This window comes from Aspergillus stella-maris (genome assembly GCF_047715825.1).
Source record: "Aspergillus stella-maris strain CBS 113639 unplaced genomic scaffold BDV14scaffold_49, whole genome shotgun sequence".
Lineage (NCBI taxonomy): Eukaryota > Fungi > Ascomycota > Eurotiomycetes > Eurotiales > Aspergillaceae > Aspergillus > Aspergillus stella-maris.
The window spans coordinates 189,467-205,695 of NW_027396843.1; the positions used below are offsets into that span (position 1 = coordinate 189,467).

Consider the following 16,229-nt stretch of genomic DNA (forward strand, 5'->3'; position numbering starts at 1 on the left):
TTCAAAATTTCAACATTTACAGGCACTGGCCAATCCACTCTTCCCATCTCCGCACGCCAGCTCCAACCTCATCTCCTTTATCGCCCCTAACAGCTCCACCGACAACCTCGACACTCACTCCAATTTCCTCCTCGAAGGATTTGAAAGTGAACGTCTCTTTCACATCGTAGCTACCCAGGATATCATCCTCTCCCTCTCCCTCGCCAGCATTAGCACTCGCATCCATAATCCCCTTGCTCTTAGACTTGCGAATACTATCAATCTCCGACTCGAGCTTCTCACGCACTGACCCGGGGGGCAACGCCGTGAAGAGATCTTGCTTGTTGGCAGCGACAAGAACGGGGATTTCCGACGCAGCCTTAGCCGAAGACTTGCCCCGAGAGAGAGCGCGCTTTTGAAGAATCAATAACACATCGTAGAGGTATGAGGCTGCGTCCCTCAGGGATTCAGTCTCTGAAATAGCTGCGGTGTCGACTGTGAAGAGGATGCCGCGGAGCTTGTTTTTGGTGTCCTTTGATGTGGACATTGCTTGGAGCTCGGAGAGGCCCTGGGATCCCCGTAGCTTTCCATGGCCGGGTGTGTCTCTCACGCGGTACTTGATGGGGTTTCTTTGGGCTTCTTTCAACGAAGGGTCATTGACAGATCGGTATCGGTTTGATGCGATTGGGACGGAGACCGGAAGGCGAATTGTAGAGAGAGTTGAGGTTTGGGAGGTGTGCGTGGGCTTGGATTTCGGTTTCGCGGCGAATGACGACTTTGCTTCAAGCTGTTGAGATCAATCGGGATTAGCAAATATTACACAGTTGACATTTCGGTAATCAATGGGCCAGACACACCAGAGTCAAGAGAGAAGTCTTGCCTGCCCCGCTGGGACCGAGTAGTAGGAAGTTGCTCGATGACGGAGATGCAACCGATCGATAGAAGATCAGATGCAATAAAACGGGGACACCGAATGTAATGATCACAGCGATGGCAATTCCCAGAGGACTGCCCTCAAGTAGCTTCGTAGCTATCAATTCGAAGACCTCGTATGCACCCATATTGAGTGAAGCACCTCTGAGAATGCTATGTCGGTGCGGGGGACAGAAGCGCAAGATAGGATAACGAACTTTAGCCCAACCATAAATCGTTGTTGAGAAACACCTGTTGCTCAAGGGCTTTGTTGTTCAAATCCCGGACCAGCCTGAGATGGATTCGGGAACCCTACTCCGTCGAGTGTGGAGCTGGCTTCCCAACGCTCAATTGATCATCATCGGCACAAGGGTCACGCCACCTTTAGGCTCTGGAAGCTTGTTGATGCCTTACTTTAAAGGCATAAATAACTTGGTGCCTTGGTGCCTCGTTATGCGGGCCATCAATGCTTATAGTTTCGAGGGCTTGCATACCTCACGCTCTGAAGGGGTGATGGCAGGGTGAAAAGGGCGCATGACGAAAATAATGCGAACTCTACTTTCTTCCTCTAAATTCCTCCACATAACATCTGTCGCTACCTTACGTTTCCCCAGCCAGCCCTACTGTTTACTCTTGATCTCGGGAACTATAGACCACCGTCAACATGCGATTGGCCGTTGAATGGGTCACTTTAAGCCTCACCCTGGCATTGACAGTTCTTGCGAGCATAGAGGAGTCAGCCATCAAGCCTCGCGATGTGCTCATGTCAACCCCAACAGACTCCGGGCTCCTTTTGCCCAGTCTGGAGCCTAGGATGAACGCCATTGAAGACAGTTTGGAGCCCCAGGAACGGAAACTCCCAGCAGATCCGTACACAGTACCATATCAAGACCAGACTGGCCCGACAAGATATGCTCCATTGGCTAAGAAGCCCGGCACTGCAGTCGTGACATCGGCACCAACACCCCAGTTCCCGCCGAGCCCGTACAAGATAGCAACGGCGTATATGAAGGCTCCGACTGTTCTGACAACTCTTACTGCCTCTGAGACGAGGTTTGTTACTATGATGGAAAACACGGTATGTTTATAGGTCGCAAATTTTTAAGACTGTTACCCCGAACTCTTATGGGATGTGGTTTCAAGATTTCTGACCAGTGAATACACACAGGCTGTTCCTGCGCCGCATCCTTGAGCCGGGTGTTGTTCTCTTCCTGAAATACGGTTCGCGACGGTTCGAAACGCCATAGGAATAAAAGTCCGCCAACATTTTGACCGTGAGGAATATGGACACAAAATGTTTTCACCACTACATGTTCTTCCGATAAAGCAAGCATGTCAGTAAACCAGACCTCGTCTGCCTTTATTTTCCGACGAGCTCCAGATGATATCCTAGGCAATTCAGCGTCTAGCTCAACTTTTATGTACAGTAAGATGAAGTATATGACAACGAAAAGAAAAGGCAAGAAATCCAAAGAAATAGGTATCAATCGCTTTTGGCATGGACCGGTGTCGGTATATCTTCGTTAATAGGCGTGTATGTGCAAAATTGGAGCGGTCGTGTCTATCGCCGTAACTGTTCGTCATTCTCGAAGAACGAGATGTTTTCTCGGAAGGCAACGTATTCACTGTCCGCATACCCAAGTAGTGACTGTATATGCGTACTCCTGTGACCCTTGATCCGGGCTATCTCGAGGCTGCCATAATTGACCAAAGCACGACCCACCTCCTTGGGCTCTTGGCCAGGGTGAAGAAAATCGCCATTGAGAGCGTCTGGGGATATTTTCTCGACGACAACCAGTCGAACTGCTTCTTGCTGTCCGAAATGGCCGTCTACATCCACGACGCCAGCTGGAAGAAGGCCAGCTTTCTCCTGAAGTGCAGCGTACGCACCATGATCAATGTATAGCGTCCCATGAGGCGTCAATCCATGAAGCAGCCAGAACGAACGTGACTGTATTGGTGTATCGGATGGGAGAAATCGAGTATGAAGAGGTGGAGTCAACGTTTGGATACCGTCTGCGTCTGTAGAACCTGGCGTGGCAGCTTGCTTCAAAGCTTGAAGGTACTTCACGATCTCATGGATGTTTCCGGGCTTCGAACTTTTTGTGATTATGGTAGTCACGCCAGCGGTAGTTCCCAGTCTTGCAGCGGTAATTTTCGTGCTCATACCGCCGGTCCCAAGCGAAGAGCCCGCAGATGAAACATCCGCTTCAAGGGAGGATATATCGGAGACTACCTCGATTGGCTTCGCATCAGGATTAGTGCGCGGGTTAGCCGTATAGAGGCAGTCAACATCTGTCATCAAAAATAGGTAGTCTGCCTTGACAGTTGCGGCCGTGATGGCCGACAATGTATCATTGTCACCGAATTTTATTTCCTAGATGTGATTGTTAGAATATGGGGAGCAAACGAGAACATGTTAACATTTGGGCTTACCGAAACGGCCAATGTGTCGTTCTCATTGACAATTGGAATTACCCCCATGTCGAATAATTGTGCAAAGGTATTTTGAGCATTGACATATTGTGTCCGCTTCTCGCTGTCAGAATAGACCTAAAGGTTCCATGATAGCAGAAACTTACATCCGCAATGTCATTGCGAGTCAACAAGATCTGGGCAACAGGAAGACGAAGATGTGAGAATAGACCGTCCCAAAGACTCATAAGCCGGCATTGCCCGACAGCTGCCAATGCCTAACAAACAGGTTCAGCAACTTGTGATCAACGTAGTTTCAGGGTTTTTTACCTGTATTCGAGGTAAATGCGTTGGTCTTTCGTTCTCGTCCATTCTCCGCAGCCCCACGCCAACAGCGCCGGAGGACACCAAGACGACGTTGTGGCCATCGCGATGGAGTTTGGCCGCCGTTTCAACGATGAGCGTCAGGATAGAAAGGATGGGCTCATGCGTATTCTCATCGACGATAGAGCTTGTTCCTGTCCCAGGAACAAGTTAGCAATCAAACATTAGATCACCAAGGACATGGGATCCCCGCACCTAATTTTATGACGATGGTCAGGCGCTCAGAGGCCATTGTGGCTGTCGAGATGATTGGCTTTTGATATGAAGCCAGTATTATCCGAAGCACAAAGCCGTCATTCAAAATTCTTCTTCCGTTCAATGCTTAGGCTGCAGACGTCTTGACTCATTTTATACTCGGGTCTTGAATGTTTTCTTTCTGCCGCGGGACACCGCCATTGTGAAATGCGGAGAGAAATCCGCTCTCAATTGAGCTGCGATCAATCACAAGATAGTACTAGATAACACACATCACGGATACATAAGAATCAACAACATGTCGAACTCTCAACCAGGGACCGGGTCCTCAGCGAAGTTTCAGCCGGGAGATGATTATGTCACGTACTTCCGCAACGTATTCAACATCCTCACGAAGCGGATGCCAGACCAAGAGATAGAGAAGTTTCGCGTGGCTCGAGATCTGCGAAACGAAGAAGCAGATTGCAAGCGCTGTGATGAGCAGAAAGAATTTCTACTTAATTATAGTATGCTTACTGTCGCCCCAATCCACAACCCTGGCCAACGGGACTAACAGATGTTCAACTCTAAAGGTCCAATTATCCGCTTCATGAGAGACAGTATCAATCAACTGGGCGGCAATATATCAAGCAACAACATTCATTGCCGTCGATGTACGACTCGGAAAGCTGGGGGGTTCGATCCTAAATTTGGAATATTGATCTGCGCCAACGAAATGAGAGGACAAGGACATCTGGAGGACACAATGGCTCACGAGATGGTTCATGCCTACGACCACTTGAGGTTCAAAGTTGATTGGGGGGACAATCTTAGGCACGCAGCTTGTACAGAGGTAAAGTCCCTATCTGGGATGCCCAACATGCGCAGGCCTGGAGGAACTAACAGTCGATAGATACGAGCTAGCTCACTCAGCGGAGAATGTCGATGGGCAAATGAGTTCTTCGGAAACTTCCAGTTGAAATTAACACAGCACCACCAAGAGTGTGTTCGGCGGAGAGCTATTCTGTCAGTGAAGGCTCGAGACACGTGCAAAGATGAAGCTCAAGCTACAAAGGTCGTAGATGAAGTCTGGGACAGCTGCTTTAGGGACACCAGACCATTCGATGAGATCTTTCGATAGCTTCGCGGATCTTGGATTTGGTTCTAATAGACTCTCCCCCTCTTGAATTCTCAGAGTGGCGTTACGGCTTTATTATGTATTATAATGTATTATATCGGGGACATTGATAAGATGATAGACATTTTATTCCAAGCGACTTATGCTGAAAACACAAATGACCAAGTGAAAATGAAGCCGACCATTTAACACCGCACCCTGAACGCCATGAAACAGAAATCACAACACCAGAACCCCTTGCTATGCGAAAACAAATCATGCCTTGCCGTCCTTTGACGAACCCGAACTCCGTTGGACACCATTTCGGGCATCCTTTGCGCAATGCTTGAGAATCCAAGGATGTTTTTGAATCTCATCTAGCGTAATACGTTTCTCAGGGTCAAGGACGAGCAGCTGATGAAGATTAGCATTCGCATCTGAGAGCTTGACCTAACAGGAGACTCACCCTTTTAATCAAATCCCTGGCCTCCGGGCTAACAAATGAGGGAACTTGCATATCTCCCCGCATGATCCTCTTTTGTGTCATTGCCGGAGTGTCTTCGAACGGCGCTTCTCCGACAAGGAACTCGTAGGTGAGGACTCCCAAACTCCACAAGTCAACTTTCTCGCTGTAGAAGTTGCCGTGCGGGTTCGAGTTCAACATCTCGGGAGGCAGGTAATCAAGTGTGCCGCACATAGTTTGTCGCCGATTGTTCGGCGCATGGACACTCCACCCGAAATCGCTGATCTTGATTTCGCCATGAATTCCTACCAGGATGTTCTCTGGCTTGATGTCACGGTGCATGACATGTTTCTTGTGCAGGTACTTGAGGGCGGAGGCCATTTGCGCAATGTAATGCGCTGCCTTCCACTCAGGGAACCGGTGCTCTTTGCGCAAATGCTTATACAGCTCACCCCGGCCGGCAAATTCCAGAATGAGGAAAATTCGTTTGCTGTCCTGGAAATGGCCAAATAATCTGAGGACATTTGGGTGACGCAGGTTGCTTTGGATCTCGATCTCACGCCTGACCTGTTTTTGAACTCCACCCTGTTGCAACTCTGACTTATGCAAAACCTTGAGCGCACATACGAAACCGGATGAACGCTCCTTGGCAAGATACACTCTGCCGAACTTTCCCTTTCCCAAGGGCTTTCCAATTTCAAACATTCCAAGGTGCAACTTTCTGGGTGCAGGTTGCTCGTCTCCGTTTTCGTCGAGGTTGCGTAGCGAGGAAGGATCTCGGGCTCCTTTCCCTGGGGATGGCGGGACGTTCATGGCATTCACTTTGTTATCGTTGGTGTTCTGCAAGGCCAGCTTAAGCAGATTAGACCGGTTAGCACCGCTGGTCAGCTGCCCTGTAACCCCAAGTCCGGAGAGGGATACAGCAGTGGACAGCGAACTCTGGGATAGCAGTATTAGCAGGATACTCGGATTCGGACAAGAGCCACACATTGTACCTTGTGCTTGGTATAGCCGGCGCCCTTATTGGCATTTCCGGCATCATCCTTCACCGAAAGATGCTCGAATCGAGCTTCCAGGGTCTTCGTCGCCATATTTGTGTGCTGCGTGGAACGAGGCGAAAAGGAAGAGAGAGATAAACAAGGCAGGGATTATTGAGTGATGATTGTAGAGCTTAAGCGGTCATTATTGAGAGGTAGATAGCACGGATTTGAGATTAAGGTCGAAAACACTGGTTGTCAATAGAAAGGTTCAAGGTTCGAAAGAAGTGAACGGGTGTTTATGGGGACCGGGAGCTAGACCCGTCACCACGGCAACCCGTCGGACTGCACCTTTCTCCGGGCACCGCGGGGTAGCATTGAATGCAGCTCCATATCGCGATGCGACAGATGCTTGACAGATTTTTGAACAGATCATCCACGCCATCTGACACTGACTAGCGAGTGACACTCTTCTCCCGAGGTTCCGGGATCATATACCCCAATTTCATACCGCCGTCATCCTGCGTTGCGAAAATATGACCTCCAATAGCCGCATGCCTCCTGCGCCCATCGCGGGGGACACGGCTGCAGTGTCTCCTACCTCACATAGGCCAAATTCTATCACTGTCAAGGGCTTCAAGATTTCAACGCAGAAACTTCCGATCTTAAAAGCAGATCCTATCGATGAAATGACAAAAAGGCTCGGCATTGCGCCACCGGAAATGATATTTGGCGACAACTTCGTTGCGATTGAACACGAGAAGAGTGGCTGGTCAATAAACTTCAATGCATTCGATGCCTTGGATCAAGTCGATAAAACGGGTGAGTCTATGTTGAAGGTGGCGTACTCGAGAGAGTGGCAGAAAAGCAGGTGAGTGTGTTTCGACGCTATGCTTCCGCGGCTTGCGCCGGAGCAGATCCAATCGGCTAATAGAACACCAGAGAAGCAACGCACGAGAGTATAAAGGAAGTCGTTAAGCCCTTCGACTGGTCGTACAGCACGGACTATAAGGGCACAATCAAAGCCGCACAAGGCCGTGATTTTGAAGAGTCTTCCAAACCTATACCGATTGAGTTACTCAAACGTCCGGATCCCATATTGTTCTTTGACGAAGTGGTCCTATACGAGGATGAGCTCGCAGACAATGGGATCACAATGCTGTCATGCAAAATCCGCGCTATGCCAGGCAGGCTCCTTCTTCTTTCCAGATTCTTCATGAGGTTAGACAACGTCCTCATCCGGCTACGAGACACAAGAGTATATGTCGATTTTGAGACGTCAGAAGTCATAAGAGAATATCAGGCCAGGGAGTGTGACTATGAAGCGGTTCGACAGGTTGGTCAAACACATGTTTGGAATAAGGGTTCCAAGAGCTAACGCGCCCGTATAGAACCTCGCAGGTGCCCGAGATGACATACCCGCTATCATGAGGGACCCAAATAGGCTCTCCGAACTTCTTCCCATTGTCGATAAGAAGTTAGAACGAATTGACCTAGGGCAATAGTTCAAGCCGTGGTGCCTTTATCTGCAGTGAACGGCTCTGCTTACCTGCGGAAGCGAAGTCTTCTGCTTCCACCCAAAAATCCATTCAAGCGTAACCACGCTCTCAGGACGTTGGACCAAATCTGGTAGCCACTTGCTGGCCGGCTGCGTAAGCTGGCTCTTCGCTGAACATAGGTATGAATTATGGAGCGGCGTACCATGGGATCATCAAGCGTTGTTGTGGGGGCAACGTAGCAAGCACCCAAGCCGCTAGAATTGCTGATTGACTAACTAATATCTGTAAATGTTTATACAGTGCGCTCCCAATCCAAAGTAGCTCTTGGCCAGTACAGTAGTTCAGAGTTCAGACCATCTTCCATGCCGCAAATCCGCAAGTACGTAGACCTGCACAACCAATTAGGTTCCGCGTTAAAGCCATGAACGGCAAACACTGCAAACTCTCGACATCACCATTATTTTTCGTACTCAAGACTCTACAGAGTACAGCGCCTGTTGAGATTAGACCAGTATCAGTTCGCGTCAAGAAATCATCAACTCATCAAATATGCCTCCCAGACAATTGAGCAGATTCTGCTTTCGAGAGCTCAGTCACCAATGCGCCCTATTCCAGGTACAATGAAACCCGTCCTGAGAGCTGAACAGCAATTTCGCCCCCAATTCATCGCAAATCCAAGAACATTCTTCTTGAACAGAACTAATCGAGGATATAGGCGCAAACTAGCAGTCGATTTTCTACGCTACCAGTTACTCAGCAACAATCATTATGCACAGCTCCAACGAACCCGCGCGAGCTGGCTAGCAGATCTCAACTGCGCCTCTCAGAACCCCAGAGCAGCCCAAACCGACGACAAACCCCGACGTTTCAGAACTCAAGGACAGCTGCGAATCTCTCACACCGTCTCGCGAAGTCTATGCTACCGCGACGCGACGGGCAGGCTGAAACCTACATTGCGTACGGAATGACGCGGGAACTATTCCTGGCTTGCACAAGGTCAGCCGATTACACTATACCGCAGCTAAAAGAGAAGGACGGAAAGGCACCGAAGACGGAAGCGGGCGAGGATCTTGGTGTTGGTGAGGGGTGGTGGTATCAAGGTTTGTCTCTTCCGAATATACAGTCACTCTTGCCCGTGACTGGCGTTGCTCGAGAATTTGAGGTCCAAGGCTGACCGAGTCACTTTGTGTGTTCCTCTAGATTCAGGCTTGGGTCTCGTCCCGACGTTCTCGACATGGTCGCAGATTACGTTTCTCAATATGTACCTATTGACTGTCCGGCTGCGAGCGCTGCCGTCTCACGAGAGTTTCCAGACGTACTCGCGGCACTTGATCGATCACTTTTCGCACGAAGCCGAGCACCGTATGGATGCCCTTCATGGATTGACGAGTCGGACCATTAGAAACAAGTTCCTGAAGGATCTTTTTATTCAGTGGCGGGGTGTTCTTGCTGCATACGACGAGGGCCTCATCAAGGGTGATGCGGTTTTAGGTGCTGCCGTTTGGAGAAACCTGTGGAAGGCGAGCTACACCGGCCCGGACGGACAAGAGATTGAGTGGGAAAAGGTTGCTCGTGTTGTTGCTTACATGCGGCGAGTGACTTCGGATCTCTCCAAGATGAGTGAGCACGACTTGTCCAGGGCGCTTGGGACACCAGGTGGCCAGAACAGCGTCTTTTCTTCTTCGGTTGCAGATAAGTTCCTGGTGGAAGCGAAGCAATGATGATGCTAGCCGGAATGATATTGGTCGAGGAGTTACGTTCGGTAGTTGTACGATATAGCGGGAAAAGACCTCAATTGTATAATATATGCTTTATGTGAGATTGTTGCCTGATATTGACCTGCAAAGACGTATCACGGTTTATTCCTGTATATTCTTCAGAACGTGCTCCGCCGGACAAGCACACTTCTGATTTAAGAAACCATTGTCCAGTGCAGGGAAGATTTATGCTTGCTGAATGAGGCACAAATCACGCATCCTTCTTTCTAAAAAGGTCTTTCTCAACCATACCTCGGCAAATTGGGTGATAGAACTCCCTATGCTTCTCGAAGGTATCCACCGCCAGCTGACGATCCACCTTCTGCAAGGCACGGTACCTGTGTTCCACGTCAGTTCTATTGCTTAGCTCCTCGAATAAAAGGGTTCTTACAAGGGCCGCACGAATTTCATTCTTCCGATCCTTCCGAGCAGCTTCGTTGTTGGCTCAATCACACTCTTATCACCAGCCTTGAGGCCAACCTGGAAATAAAGATTGGAAACCTCGATGTTCTCGCTTTTAGCGAGCCCGTAAACGTCGCCCATGAGCTTTGAGAGATCAGCAGTCAAAGGTCGCTCGAAAAGCAAAACCTGCTCCAAGAGGACCAAAACTTGATTGGCAGTCAAACTTTCAATATCACTCGGCTGGGGCTTGAAGGACGACTCGGGGAGGGACTTCCACTTGTTGGCCAGCTCATACACCACATCAGCAAGAGAGGTATCAAAGTCTGGTTTAGGAGGCAAGCCAGGTTTGTAAAACCAGGCGTCCCAATCCAGCTCTTGCAGATGCTGAGACGCTTCGGCATCGGATTTGAAGAAATTTAGAAGCGTGGACTTGAATTCGTATGAGTCCACTGACTTCTCCTTGAACGTAGTGAAGTACTAAAAGAATATCAGCAACCAGTATTCGCACCCGCGAGATTTTGATAACCTACATGAGGGATGAAGCGGTCAAATTTCTCCTTTCCGACAAGGTTCTCCAGATAGAACAAAAAGGTGAAACCTTTTTCATAGGGAACGGTTGAGAATGCATCATCCGGGTCTTGACCCTTGAGGGTTGGCACTAACTTCGTGAACTCATGTTCATGGCCGTAGTGTTCAACGGAATCCCTCAGGGCTTTCCATCCTATGATGGCGGAGAAGTGGCGGTACTTCTCTCCGTGTCTATAAGACGATTAATATTAAGAAACCCAAACCTAGGGCTTGTCAGACCGATAACACTTACATCGCCGCTAGAATCTGAACAATGGTCAGCTATGATCAGGACTTTGTAACTTTGGAACAACCGGTTGGGACCTACCCGTCTCTCAAGATAAACGGTCCATCCTTCATTAAGCCAAAAATGTTCCCATGAGGCGCTAGTCACTAGGTTGCCACTCCAGCTGTGCGCCAGCTCGTGCGCAATAACGTCAACATTCTCCCGATCCTATAAGAAGAGCGAATCAATTAGCTACAGTAAAATGAATAAGAGGTTTCATGGCATACCTTGGAAATGATGCTCGGCGTCGCAAAAGTGAACACCGGATTCTCCATACCGCCATACGGGAAGCTTGGTGGGAGAACCAGGACATTGTACTCACCCCACGCATAGGGGTAGATAATTTTCTAGAAGCGAGTAAGCAATGAGTCTCCTAAAGGAGTAGGTTATGTCCAACCTCTATCGTATTAATAAACCTCTCGGTATCAGCCTCGAGCTCCCACTGACATTCTTGGAGCTTATCAGGGCTAGTGGCAACAACACTTCGCGGCCCAACAGCTGCTTCCGCAATGTCACTACCATCGATTAGCCGGGTACATATAAAGGGCGCCCGGGCCACGATCTACTCACCCGCTAGCTAAAGCAAACAGGTAGCTCGGGATTGGAACCTTCTGGTGGAACTGGTACAGGCTCTTGACGCCAGGTTGCGGAGTGCTTGAAGACTTTCGAGCAGGCAATCCACTGGCAATCACAGGGAGAGGGGACGTAATGTTGAAATCAAAAGTACATTTCACATCAGGCGTATCTTGACACGGGAAAATTGACCGTGCATGAATAGCCTGACATTGAGAGACTAGAAGGAAGTATTAGTCTTGATGTAACAACAAACACATGTAGAGGCGCTTCCTACACATATAAGGGTGCTTCTTATTCGATGTTTGTGCTGGAGTGAGCCATTGGAGGGCAGTACATTGCTCCGTTGTTTGGACAGAGATCTATGCTCGATTAATGAACACGTCCAGCCAATTCAAACAAGCTGACATACATCGACATCGATAATCTCATCAAACTTCACGGGGTTTTCGAGCTTGATCTTCAGGGCTGTGCCGTAAGGGCCCAATGCAGGAAGAAGCTCCCACTCCACAGGCGACCCTGCGACCTGGACCTGGCCGACATCCACATGGGAAGAGTCAAGAATGATGTCCTTGGTCTCAGCATTGGTGATAGATTGAAGCTTGTGAATGACATTTCCAACGAGCTTCTTTTGCTCAAACAGGATCTCGAAGTTGGCGGTTGAATGAGTACATATCCAATTGTTATAGTTGGACAGAGTGTTGGGGTCCCTTGGGGGATTAATAAGCGTTGCCATGCTGCGCCCACTGAAGTTAGAATTGAAACTGAAGCTGAGCGTTGTCAAAGGACTGCGAAGATTGCTCCGAGTAGGGCCGAGATTATTCCAAAGACGAAGCAACGGCGAACGAAACATAAGGAGTAAAGATAGAATCGCTTAGAGGTGGGGAGAGCTGCAGCAGTAGAAAGTAGAAACTGTTACGTAGCTGCCCGGTGGATCCTGGTCGGCTGTCTCCGACTCTCAGTCTCCGCGTGTAGCCGCCCTTCCACCTGCCAGTGCATAAGAGTCCCTGATGCATACTGCATATTCACAGCCGCCATCTGTTACATCTTTAGTACCGTAGTATAGTTCCAAGCTCAGGGAGATGGTGAAAGACATCTTGGTAGCTTGTTCTGGCAGCCGTAAAAGGTTGCTGGAGGATTGAGTTGAGAAGCAGAAAGGTAGACTGTGCTCAGTTCCAACTGGCCTATGTACAGGGTATACCAAAGTATCTATAAGACTTGAAAGTACGTAGATACCTAGTATCTAGGTAGTTCTATGACCTATACAGCTGATCTATTGACAGCACCGTGGAGCACAAGTCGATAGTCTTGGCAGGGGCACTGCAGTGGCCGTGGGCACGTGGAACATTGCTCAGGCGACGGGAGCTTTTCGACGGCGCATCAACACCATGCATGCGACAATAGCTATCCGCTCAAAACCACTCGTTTGTCCATATCCGTGGCCAGTCTAAGCATCATTATCCCGCGCTAGGCTTATATGAGCACAATTGCATAACACTGTAGCTAAACAAGCCTGGTCGGCTCAATTGGAGCTTTCCCATATCCCGCTTTTGCTTGCGTCGATATTAATTGAATTGTTCCAGCTTTTACCCATTGTACTTTCAACACCCACTGTGCACAATATCGCGCTCGTATTTGAGTTTGTATATCTCTTTCATAATACCCAACAATGGATTCAGCACCCGAAGTACAAGTTTCCGGCACGGAGGATGCGCAACAAAGCATTCAGACCCCAGTTGATACCGAGATGACACCAGCTCCTAGCGCGAGCGCGGCGAACGATGGCCAGGCAGAAGGAACACAAGACGTCTCTTTACCAGATGCGCAATCCGCTGGGGCAGAAGCGCAGCCGGCTGAAATCCCTCAACCCGTGAAATTCAACTTCCTCGAGTGAGCACGCACCTCTTACTCTCACCCATTTCTCCTTAACCTCGGCTAACCATATTACCCACCATGGATGCAATAATATTGAACGCTATACTCACGGCTGTGGGTGATAGGTACTTGACGTCGCCAGTTGTGGAGCTTATTGTTGGGAGCGACGACAAGAAGACTGCCATGACTGCTCATCAGACCTTGCTTCTCGAATCGCCTGTGTTAGCTGAGAAGGTCAAGGCATTCGTTGATGGACCTGTAAGCAGATTATTGGTTGATTTCAGTTTATGTTTGTTGACTCATTAATCTCTTCTATAGCGCCGCATTGAACTTCCTGACGACGATGTCGAAGCGTTCGGTTACTTTTTACAGTATCAGTATACACGCGACTATACCACTTCTCCCCCGGAGATCGCCACCGAAGCAGACGATAACGGCGAGCAATTGCTCAAGCATGCACGCGTCTACACACTCGCTGGTAAACTGGGTATTCCTGCGCTGAAGGCCCTGGCACATTCAAAGATCCACCGCATCAATAGCAGCTCCCGCGGTGAACTCGCTTACGCTCGTTATGTCTACGACAACACTGCTCTCGACGACAGCATCCGCAAGCCGGTGTCAAACTACTGGGGTATGAGAAGTCATGTTCTGCGTCACGAGGCGGAAGACGACTTCAAGCAGCTGTGTCTCGACGTGCCACAGTTCTGTTTCGATGTGTTGAGCGTTGTTCTAGACCAGAGGGAGAAGCGTGCAGCGGATAGGGCGGAAGCAGAGTCTGCCGTCAAGGGTAGTGGGAGAAAGAGACTTCGCAGCGGTCTGTGAATGAGGTATGGTGCACGGTTCCCTTTCGGCCTGAGAGCTGCCTCCTGTTGTTTCCGCCTCCTCATCCTTTTTTAACACATTTGATGCGCACATTTCTCTACAAAAGAAGGGGTCTACAGTTGTTTGAGCGAGTACTATTTGAGCGCTCTCGTATGGCTAGCTAGTCAAGCTAGTTGCTCTGTATTTTTTAGGATAATATATCCACGGAGTCAATGAAAAATGTGGAAGCTACGGCAAACATGCAGTGCATGCGTTAGGTGTACGTTGTGCATTCCAAGTCTCTATGATAGGTTAGAATCACCCTATGCAGCCAGTGCCTCGATCTCTTCGATGACCTTGGGCGCCGTGGTCAAGTTGTCGTGACCGTCCTTGGTAATGTGGATATTATCTTCAATACGAACGCCACCGACAGCCCAGTATCGCTCAAGGGCATCCTGGTCAATGTACTTCTGAAGCTCGGCATCCTTGAGGAACGGCTCGATGATGAATCGGCAGAAGTAGATCTGTGCAAATAACAGTCAGCAATCATTGTTGGGGTCCTAAGAGGGTGAGCTTAGGATATCTTACACCGGGCTCAACGGTAATGACAGATCCAGCTGGTAACCGGCCCCTCACACGAAGGTACCTGAACATGGTATCCTTATCCTCGTAATTCGGGTTGCCGCCAGTGTCGTGGGTGTCCATTCCAAGGTAATGGCCCAGGCCGTGTGGGAAGAAAGCGACGCTGATCCGCTTGTCGAACAACTCGTCCTCTGAGCCGCGAAGGATACCCAGCTTGAGCAAGCCCTTGATGGCGACGCGGTGCGCGTACGCATGGACATCTTCCCACTGGACGTCTTCCTTGAGCATGTCAATGCACTCAAGCTGCATCTGCAGGACAATTTCGTAGATCTGGCGGGTTTCCGGGATGAACTTTCCGTTCAAGGGGAAGGCGCGCGTGATATCTGCGCAGTACGTGCGATGCTCACCGCCGGCATCGATAAGGACATTGTCCTTCCTTTTCTGCGTGGCTGGGTCGATCAGGCTCTCGTCGTTCTTCTGGTAGTGCAGGGTAGCACCGTTCTTGCCGCAGGCGACAATGGGGTGATATGACTGCGCGGGGGCTCCGTTGGCAATGCAAGTCGCAATGAACGCGCCCTCGATTTCGCGCTCGTTGGTGGCAGTCTTTGCAGCCTTGATAGCGGCAATGTGGCCCTTCGCAGAGATGTCGTTTGCTTTCCTGAGAAGCGCAACCTCGTAGCTATCTTTGACGACACGGGTTTTGTCAATGACATCCTTCAGGACGTCTAGATTCTTCTTGGAGAAGCTATCAAACTTTGTTCCTTCCGATACCTGCTCTGCAATGGCGAATACGGCGCTCTTGTTGCCCCGCGACGCAGCAATCGCACTTAGTATTGCGTTGACTTCAGGCGTCTCCAGCACAGTATCGACATCGTATAGTTCGAGGGCTTCGGCAGGTGACAGCGGCAGACCAGACCAAATCACGTCGTCTGGGCTGATGGGAGGAATGAAAAGGGTCAATTGGTCAGAGTCGATATTGTAGATCAAGGACGAGTCCGGAAGTAAACATCCTGAGAGGTAGAAAAACGGGCGACGCTGTCTGGACAAATTAGCCGGACTGGAAGGCTTTTGTGTGAACTGCACTGAAATCCTTTCGGACCCAAGATTCATACCTGAAGGGCACCGGTTCATCGTTATCCTCGATCAGACGAGTTTTCTGGGCCTCCAGATAGATAGCGCCTCCACTGTGACCAAGAGCTTTAAGACCCTCGGCAACCCGGCGAGCGTGAGCTTTGGCCGGGTATTTGTTTGCGAGGATACCATCGAGGGAAGTCATGGCTATACAGTCCCGTGGAGAAAAAATGGTTCGAAAGCCAGCTTTGGGCAAATGGAGCCTTTTATCTGTGTCAAGTGCCCAGCGTCCAATGCAACGGCGGCTTACATCGGGGGCCGGCGGGGTTGGCAGCTCGAAGCGGGGCTATAGATCGCATGGTCCAAGCATCAAGAGTTCAAGACCCATCGCTGTT

The 16,229-nt window shown here is 49.7% G+C and overlaps 10 protein-coding genes across 10 annotated transcripts; 5 read left to right on the forward strand and 5 right to left on the reverse strand.

The window, feature by feature from the left end:
• Positions 1-16: 16 nt before the first annotated feature.
• BDV14DRAFT_191458 (signal recognition particle receptor subunit beta) lies at positions 17-1,355 on the reverse strand (the record flags this gene model as incomplete). The annotated part of the gene is made up of 3 exons (XM_073771498.1): positions 17-766; positions 837-1,065; positions 1,306-1,355. The coding sequence occupies 3 exons, from the start codon at positions 1,353-1,355 to the stop codon at positions 17-19; spliced, it is 1,029 nt and encodes a 342-aa protein (XP_073625614.1).
• Positions 1,356-1,411: 56 nt separating this feature from the next.
• Positions 1,412-2,268, forward strand: BDV14DRAFT_100106 (putative beta-1,6-glucan biosynthesis protein (Knh1)). Its single transcript, XM_073765467.1, has 2 exons — positions 1,412-1,969; positions 2,060-2,268. The coding sequence occupies exons 1-2, from the start codon at positions 1,556-1,558 to the stop codon at positions 2,081-2,083; spliced, it is 438 nt and encodes a 145-aa protein (XP_073625615.1). The 5' UTR covers positions 1,412-1,555; the 3' UTR covers positions 2,084-2,268.
• A 70-nt stretch (positions 2,269-2,338) lies between these two features.
• On the reverse strand, positions 2,339-4,057 carry BDV14DRAFT_100103 (glutamate 5-kinase). The gene is made up of 5 exons (XM_073765466.1): positions 3,886-4,057; positions 3,637-3,824; positions 3,474-3,584; positions 3,328-3,423; positions 2,339-3,268 (listed from the first exon to the last, which is right to left on the reverse strand). Exons 1-5 carry the CDS (start codon positions 3,920-3,922, stop codon positions 2,453-2,455), a joined length of 1,248 nt encoding a protein of 415 aa, XP_073625616.1. The 5' UTR covers positions 3,923-4,057; the 3' UTR covers positions 2,339-2,452.
• Positions 4,058-4,134: 77 nt separating this feature from the next.
• Positions 4,135-5,140, forward strand: BDV14DRAFT_178011 (mitochondrial inner membrane protease ATP23). The gene is made up of 3 exons (XM_073769521.1): positions 4,135-4,391; positions 4,458-4,717; positions 4,778-5,140. The coding sequence occupies exons 1-3, from the start codon at positions 4,184-4,186 to the stop codon at positions 5,003-5,005; spliced, it is 696 nt and encodes a 231-aa protein (XP_073625617.1). The 5' UTR covers positions 4,135-4,183; the 3' UTR covers positions 5,006-5,140.
• On the reverse strand, positions 5,141-6,784 carry BDV14DRAFT_178013 (aurora family serine/threonine-protein kinase). The gene is made up of 3 exons (XM_073769522.1): positions 6,440-6,784; positions 5,448-6,383; positions 5,141-5,395 (listed from the first exon to the last, which is right to left on the reverse strand). The coding sequence occupies exons 1-3, from the start codon at positions 6,533-6,535 to the stop codon at positions 5,258-5,260; spliced, it is 1,170 nt and encodes a 389-aa protein (XP_073625618.1). The 5' UTR covers positions 6,536-6,784; the 3' UTR covers positions 5,141-5,257.
• A 32-nt stretch (positions 6,785-6,816) lies between these two features.
• BDV14DRAFT_178015 (TIP41 family protein) lies at positions 6,817-8,340 on the forward strand. Its single transcript, XM_073769523.1, has 3 exons — positions 6,817-7,292; positions 7,364-7,757; positions 7,813-8,340. Exons 1-3 carry the CDS (start codon positions 6,958-6,960, stop codon positions 7,924-7,926), a joined length of 843 nt encoding a protein of 280 aa, XP_073625619.1. The 5' UTR covers positions 6,817-6,957; the 3' UTR covers positions 7,927-8,340.
• On the forward strand, positions 8,304-10,041 carry BDV14DRAFT_100214 (uncharacterized protein). Its single transcript, XM_073765468.1, has 3 exons — positions 8,304-8,535; positions 8,636-9,020; positions 9,121-10,041. The coding sequence occupies exons 1-3, from the start codon at positions 8,470-8,472 to the stop codon at positions 9,639-9,641; spliced, it is 972 nt and encodes a 323-aa protein (XP_073625620.1). The 5' UTR covers positions 8,304-8,469; the 3' UTR covers positions 9,642-10,041.
• On the reverse strand, positions 9,889-12,241 carry BDV14DRAFT_202648 (bifunctional aminopeptidase/epoxide hydrolase; the record flags this gene model as incomplete). The annotated part of the gene is made up of 10 exons (XM_073774086.1): positions 9,889-10,015; positions 10,069-10,556; positions 10,610-10,838; positions 10,900-10,913; positions 10,975-11,100; positions 11,160-11,279; positions 11,330-11,447; positions 11,503-11,725; positions 11,783-11,867; positions 11,918-12,241. 10 exons carry the CDS (start codon positions 12,239-12,241, stop codon positions 9,889-9,891), a joined length of 1,854 nt encoding a protein of 617 aa, XP_073625621.1.
• A 666-nt stretch (positions 12,242-12,907) lies between these two features.
• On the forward strand, positions 12,908-14,208 carry BDV14DRAFT_178024 (uncharacterized protein). The gene is made up of 3 exons (XM_073769524.1): positions 12,908-13,395; positions 13,461-13,638; positions 13,699-14,208. Exons 1-3 carry the CDS (start codon positions 13,175-13,177, stop codon positions 14,200-14,202), a joined length of 903 nt encoding a protein of 300 aa, XP_073625622.1. The 5' UTR covers positions 12,908-13,174; the 3' UTR covers positions 14,203-14,208.
• A 1-nt stretch (position 14,209) lies between these two features.
• BDV14DRAFT_178025 (aminopeptidase P family protein) lies at positions 14,210-16,121 on the reverse strand. The gene is made up of 3 exons (XM_073769525.1): positions 15,876-16,121; positions 14,770-15,802; positions 14,210-14,705 (listed from the first exon to the last, which is right to left on the reverse strand). Exons 1-3 carry the CDS (start codon positions 16,037-16,039, stop codon positions 14,505-14,507), a joined length of 1,398 nt encoding a protein of 465 aa, XP_073625623.1. The 5' UTR covers positions 16,040-16,121; the 3' UTR covers positions 14,210-14,504.
• Positions 16,122-16,229: the final 108 nt, after the last annotated feature.